Source organism: Pinus tabuliformis, chromosome 7, assembly GCF_031772625.1.
Source record: "Pinus tabuliformis cultivar Carrire ecotype Pingquan chromosome 7, CPIR1, whole genome shotgun sequence".
Classification (NCBI taxonomy): Eukaryota; Viridiplantae; Streptophyta; class Pinopsida; order Pinales; family Pinaceae; genus Pinus; species Pinus tabuliformis.
The window spans coordinates 1,055,076,836-1,055,095,439 of record NC_142293.1 but is presented as its reverse complement, the minus strand read 5'-3'; the positions used below and the strand labels follow the sequence as shown (position 1 = coordinate 1,055,095,439).

General features: G+C 36.9%; 1 protein-coding gene across 2 annotated transcripts in view; it reads left to right on the top strand.

Moving 5' to 3' along the window:
• Positions 1-17,716, top strand: part of RUS2 (root UVB sensitive protein (Protein of unknown function, DUF647)) — a 141,744-nt gene extending 124,028 nt beyond the window's left edge. For both annotated transcript variants that reach the window (XM_089456512.1, XM_089456511.1), the window contains 2 exons: positions 16,931-17,053; positions 17,189-17,716. In XM_089456512.1, coding sequence (XP_089312638.1) covers positions 16,931-17,053; positions 17,189-17,650 — 585 coding nt within the window. In that variant the 3' untranslated portion in view covers positions 17,651-17,716. The remainder of the gene's footprint in view (positions 1-16,930; positions 17,054-17,188) is intronic.
• The last annotated feature ends 888 nt before the right edge of the window (positions 17,717-18,604 follow it).

The window sequence follows — 18,604 nt, the reverse complement described above, 5'->3', positions numbered from 1 at the left end:
TAGTATGAAGGTTTGAGCCGACTAAATGATCTTAATGTTAGTGCTTTGGTTATTCTTGCAATTATTTGGTAGTATTTTTTGGCTTAGATATAAGTACATAGGCATTGTGCAGGTCATTGGATAATATCATTATTCGCATATATTTTTTGTAAAGATAAAATGATGATGAATTTTCAAAATAAGATAAAGAGGTCATTTTGTAAAACTGACTCTAGATACATTCCGTATTTAGACGACTTATCTATACACCTAGCGAGTACAACGGTTGGCACCCATGTACCTCGGTAGATGGGAGCTCGTCCATAGAATGACTAGTAGTTTAGTTATTGCAAACAGGTGATTGATTGTGTCTGAAGCAACTATTTTAAGAGATTGAGTAGTGTAAAACTCAATATGGATGGTTGTCTAGATAGTTTGGCAGTTGTGGATCTAGGGAAGGATCCCTCATTTGTTGAAGACGTGGGAGTGGTCTTCTCATGAGGTTATGCGATAGCTTGGGACGCTATTCAATAATTGATTTTGGGAGATCTGTGATTCGGGAGTTTGAGAGTGGAACTCGGGAATCTAGTTTGTTGACTACACCTTTATGAGGGTTATGAGACAACTTGATGGAGTTCGCTCTATGTGATTTCAAAGATGTTTAAAGAAGCTAATGAAGACTTTGCAGACAAGAAGATCAAAGACAAGTACTTGTTAAGGGAGGGACTTGGAGATTTAACTCCTACTTGTCTTGTGCACATTGAATGAGATTCCTCATCATAAATTTAATTGTTATGTGAGTTGGTTAATTGTTAATTAGTTGGATCTGAGATTTAGTCCAACTAATATGGCTCCTACTTTGGTGTTTGGTTGAGATATTTTCTCAACTAATTGCTTGTGTGGTTAAGATAGAAATTCTATCTTCAACCAATTATATATGTGTAATTAATCTAATGTAATGTAAGTTTTGGTGTGCAATTGGTTTTCTCAAATACTTCCACCACCTCCACGCCTGACACATCCATGCTCGTAGACCATTGTTGCTAGCGGGAGGATGAGGAAAGGGAGTTGAGAATAATAGGGGGAATGACAGCGATTCTCCAGGAGGGGACAGGAGGATAGCAGGGTGAGTGGCAGAGCCACTTCAAGAAAAAATCGAGCAAGAAAAGAGGCAGGAAAGAGTCAGATAACCAAAAGATTCTCCAACGCCGAGGGAGGCGCTTGCGAAGTAAATATGGCATGAGGGCCAAGTACAAGGAAATCGTGCAAAAGATATGGAACAGAGGATCAGGAGTCATCGAGATTGATGTATTTGCTGGCCGAATCAGAGAATTAAAGGCACATGAGTGCCACTTGTGGAGAGCATGCATGTAGGCGATAAATGTAGACAGGACAATCGTGTTCAAATGCCACTCGGATCCATGGCTGAGCTCTATATTACTTTTAACCTTTTATTATTATTTAATTGAGCCAACAAGTAAATGTTACAAATCCTTTACATCTTATAAATTGAACGATGATTAAAAATGTTTACATTCTTATATTACACCTATACATCTCCCCTATACTGGGCTGTAGAGCGCTTCTTGGCTCTATTTAGTATTGATCACTCATGTGTCAACTACCCCTTGAGAAAAGTACAATGCAGAACAATCATAATTTTCTCAGATTTCATCATCTTACAACTTCTAGTCATCATAATGTAATCCAAATTCTGCAGCCCTGTGGGCCATCATGTAAAAATGGTTCTAGTATGTTTATAAAGCCATGTAAAACATCTAGGTAAACCTATGATTTTTGCCAAAGAGTTTCACTCTAGAGAGTTTTTTTTCCTCCGCCAATTATTTATGTTTTTAAACATTTATGATTGGTAGAGTTTTTCTCTCGAGCATGTCCCAAAGCTAGAGTGGGGCTCGATTGTGAAGTCTTAGGTGAGTCCTAATGTATAGAGTTTGTAAATTATCATACTAGATCATCTGTAAAGTGTCACAAAATTTGGTTGAGTCTAGAGGTCAAACTTTTATTGTCAAAATTCCCCTTTTGAAATGGGATTTCTATGTAATATTTCATGTAAAGATGTAAAAGGTGTTGTCTATAGAGGTTTTAGGGGGCGTGAGTACTCAAAATTATACCTGAACTCCTAAAATTTCTATCTAGACACATTTTGAGGGTGGAAAAATATGTCTAAACCCTTCGAGTCAATATTATTATTTTCAAGCAAAAAATGGCAAAATAATTAGCCAAAAATTAGTCAAAAAATTAAAATGAGAGAAAATAAAATTTTCTCCAAGTGGAAAAATAATTAAAAAGGGAATGTGCACTTTCCAAAAGAGGTATTGAACTGAAAGTTGAGAAAAGTCTCATTTCCAAGGGAGAAAAGACCCACAAAAAATTCGTTGGGCTAGAAGGAAAATAATGTCTCAAAGGAAATTAAATGTTTTGGTTCAGGTGGTTATTTTGAATGAGGAAATTTTAAGAAAATTATTTTTGAAGGTTTTCCAATGGTCCAAAACCACTCCAAGGTCAAAGATTGGTCCATCCAGCACATCAATCAAGGAGGTCAAATTTTTCTATGGATATGTGCAATAGTAATCAAGGGTTCAAATTATTTTGAGGAGGACCAAGCCATGGATCAAGTCAACTAGCCGTTTTTTCCACTTGGAGGCTCTCACACTCATTTTTCTATATAAGGAAGCTCTACGCTTCCTTATTGTAACAACAACAAAAATTGCATGAAAAATCTTGAGCTCTTGTCTAAGTGAAGCTCTACTATCTTTGTCATTTTTTTTTTGAACAATAAAATAAAGTCTTTGGGGAAAAGCTATGGTGCTATTCTTTAGTTATATGGTAATATCTTTTTGATCTATTGTGCTTCATGTTCTACTAATTTTTTAATATTGTTATTTCCATTAGCTCCTAAAGATTCATTGGTTTATAGTTAGCTTGCATCATTGTTTATATTTTGGAGAAACACTTTAGGATTGAGTAGATCTATTGGTTTTTGGTTAAACCCTTAGACTCCTCTTCCACTGTGATATCCAAATCTTTGTGGATCTAACAAATATTTTTCAAGTGTGTACAAAATAATATTGTTGATCAGAGCTTGGATACTTGGGGACATTCTCGGTTGAACTAACCAACTATTCAAGGCATAGAAGCTGAGGAACCCATAGTGGGTCATCTGAAGACTCATTGTTCGAAATAAGAAAAGGGGTTTTCTTGCCATTTGCTTTAGATCAAATTCTATCTATCTTAATTTTTTTTTTCAAAATTATTTTAGAGCTTTAAATGAATAGATTTGCTATTGAAGAGCTTATTCTTGTAAATTTGTAAATAAATCTTGTATATATTTTCTCCTAACCTTGTATATAATTTCCATCTATTTTGTATATATTTGTTGGGTTTTCTTGAGTTTCTCTTTGCAAATCTGAAGATAAGGCATCGATTTTGGCTTGGATCTTGTTGTATATATTTTTTGCAAGATTGATCCCATTGAAATTTGAAGGAAGATCGTTTTCTGAAGCCAAGATCACCCTCCTAACCTAGACGGCTAGGGTTTTGAGGGCATTGAAGGAGTTTTTGAAGCCGTCTAGCACCTTTCTTGTGGTCACAAGTGTTTGAAGGCCTATTTCTCTTCGAGATCGAATTTTCCCCAAGGGTTTTCACTCCATATAATTTTTGCAAAATATTTTGAGGGGTTTCACTTGGGGTTTTGGCCATTTCTGCTCTCCAGGTCTCATGTTTTAACAACCGCTAGCCTTGAGGCTTGTTTTGGCACCTAATAAGGGTTTGCTTCATTAGTTTGTGGCTCATATAATTTTTGGAGACCTTTTCTTGAGGGCCGCAATCTTTCTTGCCCTCTTTCTCTAGGCTGCAAGCACTCTAGGGCTTTTATTCCTTGCCTTTAAATTTTTGTGCTAACCCTTGTGATTTTGCAGGGGTTTCAACGAAATTTTGAAAGGGTTTCACCATAATTTTTGGGCATAGATCGATTTTCAAAGGCTTATTCTCACTTGTAATTTTTTTTGAAGGAAGCTACATACGTTTTAACCTTCTTCTTCAAGGTCGAAAGCTGCTAGAGGAGCCTCTTCTTTGACTAGTGTGAAAGGCTTGGTATTGGTGGAAGACCACTTTTTTTGTGAAGAGTTTGAGCCTTGATCCTTGAGCAAATCATCATAATTTTTGTAATAAAATTCAAATAAAAATTTAAATCATTTTTCTGGGCTGATTGAAAGGTCTTGGAGGCTTTCCTTCACCTTGACCATGAGCTTTAATGACTGGTAGCTTTCCTTGTTGAAGGCCAAGGGCCCTTGGAGGGTTAGATCAACTTGTTTGAAGTGTTTGCAATCATAATCATTAGCTGGTCTGGTTTGCCTTTGTATCTTAAGGAGGTTGTGTTGTGAAGTTCTTCAATCATTGTAAATCTCCTTGAGTTGAAGAGTCCTCTCTTTGTCAAAAGGACTTCTTCTTTTGTAATATAATAGAAGAAGATCTTGTTCTTGAGGGAGCTTGGGACCTCAATCCCATGGTATCCTACCTCCTTATTTAAAAGGGAGGGCTTCTCTTTCTCTTTCATTTTCTCTTAGTCTTTAGATCTAACTTACTAACTTGTCTCTCTTGCATTGCTAGTTTCATTGTTTAGATCTATTCTCTAAGTTGCACTCATTAATTGGTTATCTGATCTAATTTGCAATTGAAAATTTAAAGTAGTCTCTCTAATATCTTGTTAGCAATCTCATTTGCCATAATTCATTTGTTCTTTTATATATAACTTTGCTTGTTTCCATTGTTTAACGTAAATAAAGCACATCTTAAGAAATATTTCTTGTTAAAGGCATTTTGGGACATTGCTCTAGCATCTAATCTAATTGCATCTCTTTTGTTTCATTGAGCAATCTTAAAATTTGCTTCATTGGTCATTATTGTAAGCTAATAATCTTGTGTTCTAAGTGACTATCATTAAATATTGATTATATGTTTCTTTTATTGGAAGCATCATTATTATCAAATCTCAATGAAGCATTTGCATTGGCATCTTAGACCTAGATTTGCATTTTTAAAATTTATCTCCAAGGATAGGCTTGGTTGATAGAAAGATAGGACAACCTTCTTCATATCCAATTTGAGAAGCTTGACCCTTAAACAACGATTAAAACGAGTGACCTTGTAGTTCTCTTACGACTGAGCCCTTGTAGGAACAAAGGCATGTCTTGGGTAGGTATCGTTAATGAGGCCTTAGCCTCCTTCCCCAACACTTCGCCCAACAACCTTGTTCTAAGACTTGCTTTGATAATTGAGGAGAAGGCCTTCACCTTAGAATATGCATATTATTAAAATTAACCAAGACTTTGCATGTCACATAGATTAGTCTTGCATTCATCTTGCATTTCAATTGATTATCTGTAATTGGAATCGTGAGCTCATTCTATACTTGCAAGTTTTTACATTGTTACACTTGTCAATTTCAAGCTTATTGTCTCTTGAATATCATCTCTACTTGAAGTACAAGTTTTATTTCCCTCGCAGGCTTATCTCTTGTTGCTCACATCTTTAATTGTTGGTAATCTATTGATTTCTTGTACTAACACCTTTTTGCAGCATTGCTAATCTTACAACTTAATATTGTTATCTGGAAGTACTTTAATTTGTATTTGAGCATCGTTATTAAGGCACTGGTCTCTCACTTTTAAAATATTATCAAGTGTCATATTGATCTAATTGAATATATATTTCAAGATTCTCTTTGCTCAATAATAATAATCTTACTTGATAATCTTTAATCAAGTTGTCTAGAGAGGTGATTTTCCTACCCTTAGTCTCCTAGGACTTGTTGTTCCAACAAGTTTTCCTTTTCCATTCATCTTTAGGGACTTCCCCCAATAACTTGTCTAGGAGAGAGCTTAAATCGAGTTAGTAGGGACTAAGTGGCAACCCCTGCTTTGAGCGTTGCGCCTTAGGTGTACACTTTGGGCAACAACAGGCACAATAATTTTATTATTCCTTTTGCACTTTTATAAAGTACCCCTTCAAAAAATCTGGTCTAACCATTCTTAAATAAGATTTCACAACTCACTCCAATTAATATTTGTTTTTAAAAAGATTTAAGCCCCTTTTTAGTATAGTTATGAATGGGTATGACTGGGCAAATTGGGTTACATGTGCGTTTGGATTGTCTGAAATTTAATTTTAGACGCCAATTCAGAATAGAAGCATTACTGAAAATATTTAAGAAATTAGGCTTCCCAAATGAGTTTGTATGGGTAGGAGTGTCAAAGCCTCAAAATTGGAGTGATTAATTTCCTCAATAGAGACGACCCGATAATCTACGAGAATCCTTGAAAATTTAGATGAACGTGGGTTCGATTTGTTAGTGAAAATGCTAGAATATCGACTTCAAAACGAGTTTCTGCAAAGCATGCACTATCTTGTCCTTATTTTGCTAAATATTGTGACTTCGAGTCCCACTCTTCTGAATTTGAGTCTTCTGAGTCCGATTCTTGAAAGTTGGGCGCAAATGCTTAATTCACAGAATCAGAGTGTCGAAGCATGTATGCATGAATTTTTTTGTAACTTTGAAAAATAACAGTATACTTTGATGCGATGTTGTAGGGTGACAACAAGGGAGATCGCAACCCACTATTGTTGCTTGCAATGACGGCGGTGGTAGCTATGGCGTGCAATAGTGGCATGTGGAGGCGGCTGTGTTGAGGGGTGGTAGCTGCAGGAAAGACAGTTGTAGGGAATGGGTGTGACGACGAGGGAGGCAGGTGCAGACAATGGCTGTCTGCCATTGTAGGTACGTTGTTACAATTTATTTATTTTTTATATAGTTTTTTTTATATATATATTTATGATCTCTTTTTTTTTAATATTTTGACTTTTTATTTTCTCTTTTATTTTTGACTTTTTTTACAATTTATTTATTTTTTGAACTCTTGAGTTTTTTCTTTTATAAACTCTTATTATTATTATTTTTTAAATCTTTCCTTTCTTTTTCTTTTTATTTTTTTCTTTATTTTTCATTTTTTAATCTTTCATTTTTGTTTTAATGGCCAAAGCCCTGACAACAAAATGGAGAATCTCCAAAACTATGTAGCAAAATGCTTCGATTACAAAGACAATGAAGTTGACAGAGAGTTGATGGTCAAAAGCCGAATCAAACTGACTCTATGTAGCGGTTGAGCAACCAAAGGATCGAACAACTCCGATACCAAATGTAATGAACACAGTTCGTACTTTACAATAATTTTCAGAACGCTGGGAATATGAAGGTGTCCATTGAGGATATATATATAAATGTATGAATGAGAATGTGATGATTTGATGATACAAATGAAGGCATGCTTATATACCTAGGTAGGTACCCCTTGTGAATAGTCATGTCCTTAGAAACATGGCTCTTCATAACTAATTATGATTATTATTTATATATTTTGTTTATATTATTTTCATATATTATATTCGTAACACATTTTTTTCCTCTTTTGGAAGAATTTAATCTTGTGAAGCAAGGATACTCGAACCTAGGCTTGGGGTTCTCGTACCCATACTCTATTTGTGTACCTAAGCACCAGACACCAGTTCAGGTTCTTCTCAAACACACCCTCCCGAACCTAGTTCATGTATGGAGAACCCGATAGTCCAAAAATTAAAAATGGGTGTTTTTTTGGTGACAAGGACTCAATACCCGTAAAAAGGTGCATAGTTCCTAGAAAATAGGTACTCGGAGGGTACTTAGTCAGTCACAGAGTTTTTTTCGTTTTGTTTTGGATTTTAATAAAATATTAAAAATTGATGAATGGCACCTAAGTTGCAGGAAACGTGGGTCTAGGGTCCGTTTCCATACGGAAACGAGGAAACTCATTCTCAAGGAGGAAATGTGGTCAGTACGGCCGGAAACAAGTTTCCGGGCCGTATGGCGGAGTTTCCTCATGCAACTTTACTTTTTCTTATGTTTTTTATTATTATTTTGTCTTCTATTTTTTTTATTATGCGGCTAAAATGGCTTCTAGTTGCTTCTAGATGCCTCTATCAAGTTATAAAAGTGACCCTCGCCTCATTCTCTCATCACACAATTGAGCAAGTCATTTCTCTTGGAGACTGGCGATTTTAGCAAAGGAGAAGAGAGGAAGAGAGCAGTGGTTTCAGCTAGGGCGTTTTCATTTTGAGACTGTTCTGGGACCAGTGGTACATACTCTGAGACTGACTTTGAGTCAGTATGATACATCCTCGATCATTTCTTCTTCTTCATAATTCGGACAAAAGCAGAGCAGAACAGAACAATGCAAGAGCAGAGCAGAATAGAGCAAAGCAACACAGATCAGTATAGGGCAGATCAAGACAAAGCAGAACAGGCAGAATAGAGCAGAGCAGGACAAGGATCAGGCTATACAGGGTAGTGCATTTGATGGATGAATACTAACGATCGATAGACAGATTGCAGATGAAGTTCTCCCTAGTTGAGAGGGAATGTTAAAAGTGGAAACTAGGGCAAAACTTCATGTGGGTCATCTTATTCATGGCTGATAATATTTTTATTAGATTCCTCTCGTCGAGAGGTGTAGGATTGATATAAAGATCATTCGATTCTGATAAGTATTCATGGAGATATGAATTTATTTTGATTATGGAATTATTATCAAGCCGACCTACAACTCATGTAGGCTCAGAAGCCCAACAGTCGCATCTATTCAAACACCAACGTTGTGTATAAATACAGGAGTACTTTTCCTCATTTGGACTCGCTCATCTCATCACATCTCTCTCTCTCTACCGCGCAGAAAAGAGTCTCTTCTCTACTGCACAGAAAAGGGTCTCTCCCTCACACATGTGAAGCTGGAAGCTGCTGAAACTGAAGTTGCAACTGCAGAAGTAAAGATTGACCTGTGTGGACTAGAAGATCTCCTCATCTAAACTGCGTTGTAGGTTCATTTGAACCTCTTCTGGAAGCCACAACTTTTGGTGGTGGAATCAAGTCAATTCGACGGACGGTTTGCAAGATATCGACTGCCCTAGTTTGAAGGAAGCTGCTGAAACTGAAGCTGCAACTTGTTGGGTCCCTATAATACTAGTGATTACCCCATTACTATTGTAGTTATACCCCTTATTTATATTGTTGTGCCCCTATTACCCCCATATTGTTATTTCTGTGCCCCATAGAATCCCTCTATTGTTATTTTTGTGGCTTTATATTATTATTGTTAGGTCGGCTGGATTATATTGTGACTCCTTAGACTCCTATATATAGAAAGGAGGTTTTGTCATTTGTATCATCCAAGAATTGTTCATTTATGTAATGTAAAGGAGGTTGCCCCCTCGAAGAGGCTGAATTCTAAGGCGTGGATTTATCTTTTCTATCTTTTCTGGAGCTGGTTTCATAACATTTGGTATCAAAGCTTTGGATTCTAGGGTTTCGCTGCTCCAAACAGGTCATCGTGGCATTTTCGCTATAACTTTTTTTTCTGTGACGTTTCAGAAGTCGCAAAAAAAAACCCATTTGAGAAGAAATCGCGCTGAACCTTGGGTCCGAATTTCAGATCTTTTTGCGCGAGATATGCGAGGAAGTTGGTCTTTTTGCAGACTCCTGAATTACATTCAAAACAGGTGACCTAGGGAAAATCGTCATAACTTTCTCTCTAGGGATCGGATTGAAATTTCGTAAGAAGGTACAGAAAGAGGACGGACTATAGTTTCTTGTATATCTGTTTCAGAACCAAAGGTCGAAAATTGTACACGTGGCACTTCATACAAGTTCACTCTTCTGGAAAGGTCTATAATCAGGTCATCTTGGGAGATTGTGCATAACTCTTTCTTGGAGAATCCAATTTGGATCAGACTGGTGGCATTGGAAAGAGGACACAGAGGGCTACTACAGGTCACAATTTCAGAACTAGATGATTTGAAAGTACAGAGATACATCAGAGGCAATATCAAGCTCCTACAAAGTGAAAAAAGGTGTGTAGATTTTTTTAAATTTTTGCTTAAGCTTGGTTTGAAAATTTATTTTGAAGGAATTCAAAGGGCATAGTAGAGCATTATTATCAGTAACTGATGTCCCGAGGAAAGAAAATGCAAACACCTAGTAAGGAACCTGAAAGCTCTAGCATGACTCATGAAGAAGAGGAAGAAATGCAACATGATATATCAAAATTACAAGACCAAGTGCAACAACTGTCCCTTGCACAAAAAGGAACAGAATCTAAGATGAATGGTTTAAAGAAAGATGTAGAAGCTAAGATGGATGGTTTAAAGAAAGGTGTAGAAGCTAAGATGGACTGTTTAAAGAAAGGCGTAGAAGCTAAGATGGATGGCATGGAAGCTAAGGTGAATGGCATGGACGCTAAAATTGATTGCATGAATGATAAGATGGAAGAATTGAAGATAAATATGAATAAGTTGCTACAAGAAATGGTCACTAAGGGTGAAAGAGTACTAAAGGAAACTCATGATGAGAACAAAAGAAATGTTAATCATGATTCCATAGACTCTAATGTTGGATCGAAGACTCACCATGTTCCAAAAATCGATATGAGGAAGTTTGATGGCAAGGATCCCGCCACATGGATATTACAGATGGAGCAATTCTTCTATCTCAATAATGTGCAAAACACACAAAAGGTACGTATGGCAACTTTATATTTGGAACCAAATCAATTTGTATGGTATCAATGACTTTGTTCTCGTAAACAATTTATCACTTGGGCAATTTTTACGGAAGAATTGATAGCACATTATGAGGATACAAAAAGCAACACTTTTTTTAGCCAATTGATAAGTCTCAAACAAAAGGGTTCAATAATGGAGCACATTGAGGAGTTCCAAAAATTGAACATAAGGGTAAAAGATATTCCAGAGGAGCATAGGATTGATGTGTTCATAGGGTCTTTAAAGGATAATATCCAACATGATGTGCGCCTTTGGGAACCTGATTCATTAGAGAAGGCATTCAGGTTAGCAAGAAAAATGGAAAACAAAATTATGGCAACTAGGAAGCATACCATTCACAACTATAAAGACGGAAGTGTTGTTGCCCATAGTCTTCCACAACCTACAAGGTTGACACCACAACAATTGGAAGAGAAAAGAGCAAAAGGGCTTTGTTACAATTGTGATAGCAAATACACAAAAGGCCTTTAAACATCTTAAAGAGGCAATGTGCCAAGCACCGGTCTTAGCTACACCGGACTTCACAAAAACCTTTATTGTGGAATGTGATGCTTCAGGAAATGGAATTGGTGCTGTTCTAATGCAAGATGAAAGACCCATTGCTTTTGAAAGTCGTCCAATCAAGGGAAAGTTTTTAAGCAAAGCTATTTATGAGAAGGAAATGTTGGCAATACTCCATGCACTTAAGAAATGGCGACCCTACCTAATGGGAAGACACTTCAAGGTAAAAACAGATCATGATAGCCTTAAATACTTTTTAGAACAAAGATTATCCTCTGAAGAGCAACAAAAGTGGGTCACAAAGATGTTGGGTTATGACTTTGAAATCATCTACAAAAAAGGGAAGCAAAATGTGGTGGCAGATGCACTCTCAAGAAAGGATGAGGATATGGAAGCATTGTTGTGTGCCATTTCTATTATCCAACCAGATTGGATAAACGAAGCAAAGGAGGAATGGAAGAATGACGAAGAAGTGTGGGCACTTATTCGAAAGCTACAACAAGATTCCAGTACTTTTGATACATTTAGCTGGAAAAATGATTCTTTATGGTACAAAGATCGCTTATACCTCTGTAAGAATTCCCAGCTAAAACAAAAGATTCTTATGGAATTGCACACTTCTCCCTTAGGAGGGCACTCAGGATTTTTAAAAACTTACCACAGGGTTAAGAAGGAATTTTTTTGGGATGGCCTTAAATAAGATATTCAAAAGTTTGTGGCGGAATGTTTGGTTTGCCAACAAAATAAAGTTGAAACAAGGGTCTATTACAACCTTTATCCATTCCAAGCCAACGTTGGGAGGAGGTTTCAATGGATTTTATCACAGGTTTACCCAAGTCTGAGGGAAAGAGTGTCATTATGGTGGTAGTTGATAGACTTACCAAGTATGCACACTTTTGTGCATTATCACATCCATTTAAAGCCAGTACAGTTTCTACTGCATTTATGGAAACAGTTCAAAAGCTACATGGAAACCCAAAGATTATTGTAAGTGACAGAGATCCCATTTTCACTGGAAATTTTTGGACAAAATTATTTTCTTGTCTTGGTACTCAGTTAGCTCATAGCTCATCTTATCATCCTCAATCTGATGGGCAAACTGAGATAGTAAACAAATGTTTGAAAGGATATCTTCGTTGCTTTGTATCTGATAAACAGACACAATGGGTCAAATGGTTGCCTCTGGCTGAATGGTGGTATAACACTTCCTTCCATACAGCAACAAAAATGACCCCATTTATGGCACTTTATGGGTACCAACCACCATCCATCACATCATATTTAAGAGAAAATTCTAAGGTTCAGGCAGTGGAACATCACATCGAACATCAACAACAAGTCCTCCAACTCTTAAAGGATAACCTCGTGTTGGCACAAAACAGAATGAAGCAACAGGCAGATCAACATCGCAGTGAAAGAAGTTTTGATGTAGGTGATTGGGTATTCCTACGGCTACAACCATATAAGCAAATGTCCCTAAAGCAAGCTAAGAAGGATAATAAATTATCACCAAAGTATTATGGTCCGTACAAGGTGTTGCAAAAGATTGGTACTATGGCATACAAATTGGAGCTTCCTGCAGCTTCTCGATTGCACCCAGTTTTCCATGTTTCATGTTTAAAGAAGGTTATAGGCGACAAGCTCCCAGTTCAAACAATATTGCCATAACTTGACGAGGAAGGAAAAATTATATTGGAACCGGAAGCAGTCACAGAAACAAGAACTCGACAGCTACGAAATCGATCAATTTCAGAGTATCTTATCAAGTGGAAGAACTTATTTGCTGAAGATTCCACATGGGAGGATGAAAATTTTATGCAGAAGTATCCAGAACTACTCAAGCGTTGAGGACAACACTTTTTTGAAGGAGAGGGGCATGTTGGGTCCCTATAATACTAGTGATTACCCCATTACTATTGTAGTTATACCCCTTATTTATATTGTTGTGCCCCTATTACCCCCATATTGTTATTTCTGTGCCCCATAGAATCCCTCTATTGTTATTTTTGTGGCTTTATATTATTATTGTTAGGTCGGCTGGATTATATTGTGACTCCTTAGACTCCTATATATAGAAAGGAGGTTTTGTCATTTGTATCATCAAAGAATTGTTCATTTATGTAATGTAAAGGAGGTTGCCCCCTCGAAGAGGTTGAATTCTAAGGCGTGGATTTATCTTTTCTATCTTTTCTTGAGCTGGTTTCATAACACAACTGCAGAAGTAAAGTTTGACCTGCGTGGACTAGAAGATCTTCTCATCTGAACTGCGATGTAGGTTCATTTGAACCTCCTCTGAAAGCCGCAACTTTTGGTGGTGGAATCAAGCCGATCCGACGGTCGGTTTGTGAGATATCGTCTGCCCTAGTTTGAAGGAAGTTGCTGAAACTGAAGCTGCAACTGCAGAAGTGAAGTTTGACCTGCGTGGACTAGAAAATCTCTTCATCTGAACTGCACTGTAGGTTCATCTGAACCTCCTCTGGAAGCCGCAACCTTTGGTGGTGGAATCAAGCCGATCCGACGGTCGGTTTGTGAGATATCGTCTGCCCTAGTTTGATGATAAAGCCGCTAATGCTGATGTTGCTGATCTAGGGTTTTCTACTGCTGATATGAATCAGATCCATTGTACTATTTCTCTCTGTTGAAATATTGAAGATAAAAGAAGATTTGATCAAAGGGTTTCCCCACACATTGTGGGGTTTGTCCCTGGCTAGCCGCCACATCTTGTGTCTCTTGTCTTGGCTTGTTTTCTATCGATCGTTTAATGTTCTATCTGCACTTTACTTTATGTACATGTGATTGCTAATCTGTGGAATATAATAAGAAAAAGAAGTAAACTGTTATAAGCATAGAACATACCATAACTTAACAATTATGCAAATATATCAGCTTTGGAGGAGAGAAGCACCATGAATCCAGTTAGGTGGTGGATTTGTCATGGAGCAAATGGTGTACATTTGCAAAACCTTGTTATTCGTATTCTTTCACAAGTGGCAAGCTCTTCATTAGCAGAAAAGAATTGGAGCACTTATGGTTTTATTCATTCTGTGAAGAGAAATAGGTTGGGCTCACTGAAGTCAGAGGATCTTGTTTACGTGCACTCCAACCTTTGCCTTGCATCTCGTAGGCGTCCAGAATAAAATAGTGGTCCTTCTAAAGAATGGGATGTGGGTTCAGAAAGTCCTGATTTGGATCTCTCTCTTGCTGCCCTGAATATTGAGGTCTAGCCTGGAAGTGGAATTGGCCCATCATCTTTTTCAGCACCACCATCCACTATTGAGCATGGTTCTGCTTCTATTTTTGGTATATACCCTCAATGAACCCACACAACCTGTTTCAAAAAGTGATGCCCTTGTCCCCATCCCCGCACCTGCACCCGCACCCACGTCTCTTGGCAAATTAGTTTTCATCACTCATAAAGCATCACATTCAATAAATACACAAACAGTCCAATCCAGAAATATCCACAAGAAAGAAATGCGGAAGTAACCAATGCAGCAGAGGACTGAATTCACAACTAAATTTGCTGTTGGGAGAAGCACGTTGGATTTGGTGTTTTGACAAATATAGCATTTTCATACATATGGAATTTTCTTTGGAAGAAATCAATTTTGATTTTACACATTTTCTGAAGAAACAGGGTATTTTTTTTCCATCCATTTGCATTTCCATCTCTTTCTGTTTAACGTCTTTTAAAGAGCAACTTAAGTCCGTTGTAATGAAATGTAAAATGCTTTTTCAGAAAAAAAGATCAAAACCTTTATTCCCTTTCTTCCAATTCTAGTTCTATATACTAGAAAGCAACTACAAAATGAGGCTTGAAATGGTCCCAGCTAGAGAGAGGAGAGAAAGCTTGCATGCTGGAGTGAATTTTGGTTTCTCAGCGTTAATTGAGTGAAAGCTTACTAACTGGAATTCATTTGGGTTCATTAGCCTTAATTATGGCTCTCGTTTAAAATGATCACTGCTGACTAGATGCCTTGTCTTATTGGCCTGCCTCAAATACAACTCTACTTCTTAACATAAAAGCATGTGCCATTGTCAGAATGAAAGAAATGACGATAAAGAAAGTTTGTCGAGTATTTTTGCTTTAATCACATTTTGTGTTTCATCCATATTTTCTTGAATAGTGTATTCTCATGTCCACTGATACTGTTGAGCTGATTTTCTTATAGTTGTATCTAAGATTCCATTTTCATCTTGTTAACTGGGTTGTGTGAATATTGTAAGACAAAACATATTGTAGAACATTAATCGCTATTTCCCACCAAAGGTAAGGGTGATTTTCCTTGAGATGGATGAGGTAGTTCTGAGATTGCAAAATTATTCCTATCTGCCAAAACAGTAAGCTTAATGAATTAATCACCTCCAGCATTTTCATCTGATAGGTTCATTGCTTCTCTATCCATCAAGACTAGGTGTATTCTTCCACCTCAGATCTGAGGGTAGGTAAATGTAATTAAATGGGAAGTCTTGCAACAGGATTGTCTTTCCTGGTCAAAATGGGGGGGAAAGGGGTTCATCTCTGTACAAAATCGCCTTTGAAATTAGAACAGTGCTTGTCTGACAAAGGGTTGTGCGCATGTATGTGTAAAATCTTTCCATCTGTCTATGTTGTCTTATGTTTTAACTTTTGTTATTATGGAAATGAATTTTCATTATACAAACAAAGTAATGATTCACGTCATTTGAGGGTCCTTTCCATTCTGACAAATGGAATCTACTAGAAATCAAATCCAAGGTGATGTCCAAAATTGTACTGTTCCTCCTAAAAGGCATTGTATTTCATTCTGAGATAGTAATGTACTCCATCCCTAACTATCACATTTTTGTACCAGGGAGGGATTTCCATGATTAGTAGTAGATCCATTCATATGGTCTTTAATTATGTAGTTAATTATGATAGAACTGTGTAGTTGCTAACCTCTGTTTTCAATTATTGCATAATCATTATTTAATCTTCCACAAGTAATTCTATTGAGGGCTATAGGAGATTTTATAAGGCCAAGTTTAGTGAAAGCATGGCAATAACATCTGTATAGGTTTAGTGAGTGCTTTGATCGAGTTTAGATGCAACCTTGGAACCATGCATTGAACGCTAACATCTTTTTTAGCTATATGTATATCCATGACATTCATGCTGCATCTCTAGGCTAACAAAAGGTATTGGTTTATTAATCTTATGCAATGAGGAATTTGTGGTATCCTAGAGCGTTTGCTTTACAGGGCTAACTAGGTATGTTTGACAAATCCATGAATCTACAAGACAAATGCAAGTTGAAAATCACGGTATCACAAATCTTCAAAAGAAGGTGTATGGTAGGTAGCCAGATAGGATTAACTTCCTATTTATTAGGAATAGGGATGAATTTATTTTCTGCCAACAAAGAAATTACTTTACCGAAGTTGAGGCATTGTAGAAGACAAGCATTCAGAAGCAGTGATTTTTTAAGTACTACAGGAATGGATACAAATAATCATCTTAATTGGATATCTTGTATTACTTGATTTGTGGGAATAATATTTGTTACTGTTTTAGAAATAAAAAATCGAAAGTCCTGTTACTATTCTAGTTTGCCACATTATATTTCCGAAGTAAAGATTAAATGCCGATTATCCAAGAAGAATCAGCACTTATATCTGTTACCAACACAAGATGGATTTAAGCTTTCTTTTGACCATTTTTCTATCTAGCAACTATCATAGATGGTCTTGAATTTCATTGAGCTGAAAGGTTTTTTTTTAATCAATTTAAAGCAGTTGTCTGCATTGTTTTTTCTTTTTGCAGCTTGTGGTCACTCCTCTGCTTTCTCTAGTCCATATCTACAGTGTGACTCAACAAATGCGTGCAACACCTATCAACACACTGAATCCTCAAAGAACAGCAATGCTTGTGGCTGACTTTCTCAAGGTTGTTGAGCACGCCACCTATTAATGAACTATTGGATGAATTACTTTCATGTCACATAGATGTTTTTGTTAAACCTGTTTTCTTGCTTTGACATTTACCTGATGTAATTTGTTTTTCTGTCATTGTATATCACAGTCTGGAATGGTGTCTAGGCCTGCAGATCTACGCTATAGAGAGAATCTAATATTTCCATTAAAACTCATTGAAGATGCTGGAAGTGTTCAAGTGGGGCGCTCATTACAAAAGGCAGTTGAGAAGCCTTCTAAGCTTAAACAGCTCAAAGAAAAATTTAAGAAGGAACGTTTTGTAATATGTTTTAAAGACACATCCACAGATTTGTTGCTGGAGTGTGCTGCAACTGGTGAAGATGCTCTGAGAGGATGGCTTATAGCTGCTTATGCAGCAGAGATGGCAAGGAGTAATGATTTGTGTAATTCTTCAAGAAGGGACAGTGTTGGATTTATGAAAGAAGTAGTTTTAGATGATGCTTATGAAAAGATGGAGAAGCTGTTTCCTTCATTTGTTACTGGACTTAAAGAGAAAGGTTGGTATACTGATCTTTTCTTAGATGGAACTGGAAGTCGGTTTGCATGGTAATATGGTTTTTTCCAATCCATTATGTTATGTTGTTTTTACTGCAACATAACATTTCATTTTACAGCAGTTATGATCTGTCGTTATTTTGCACCACTTTCACATACGGCACTGCATGGACCCTAACAACATAGGGTGGCTATATTCCATTGTTTTATTTTTTAGAAAATGCCTCTTATATTCTGTTAGTAGACAAAAGAGAGTAATAAATCACATCACTGGGCCAAAGACTGAGTATGCAAACTGCCTCTCCCTACATAGGTGAGGAGCACCAACATATCATATTTGGTTCCAATGTCAAGAGAATCTCATCTTTTCTGAAGATCACAATCCTGGCTGCAATCTAGATTGCTATGTCTGATTTAATGTCCCCTAGATGAAGCGACATAAGATTTCCTTTAAATGTAGCTGTACATTGCTTTTCCACAAAAGGATCTGACTGTCAACCATATAATGCCCCTTATACTTGTGCTCCATGATATTGACTCTTGAACTATCACTTTTGGAAGCTGGGCTTACTATGTTTTCTTGCTACAACACCCATCATTTTACCAGATTCATTAGAGTAAATCAGATTTTAGTGGTTATTATTTTCACTGAAATATCTCATCTCAAAACAAGTTTTTAAACCATGAATAAGACATACCTCCACGCACAAGAGGGAATAGGCTAAACGCTAGATAGATGACTTTGTAGAAGTGGGCACTTGCTGTTCTGATAATGTTAAAACTGGCAACTAGGGCCAAACTCCATGTGGATCACCTCATTTATGGAAGCAGATATTTTTCCTAGATTCCTCTTGTCGAGAGGTGTAGGATTGATCTAAAGATCATCTGATTCCAACAAGTATTTATGGAGATATGAATTTATTTGTATTTACTTGACAAATTGTCAAGGTCGGCCAGCAGTTAAATGTGTGGCACACATGCCCAGTGAATCATATAAATACAAGAGAGG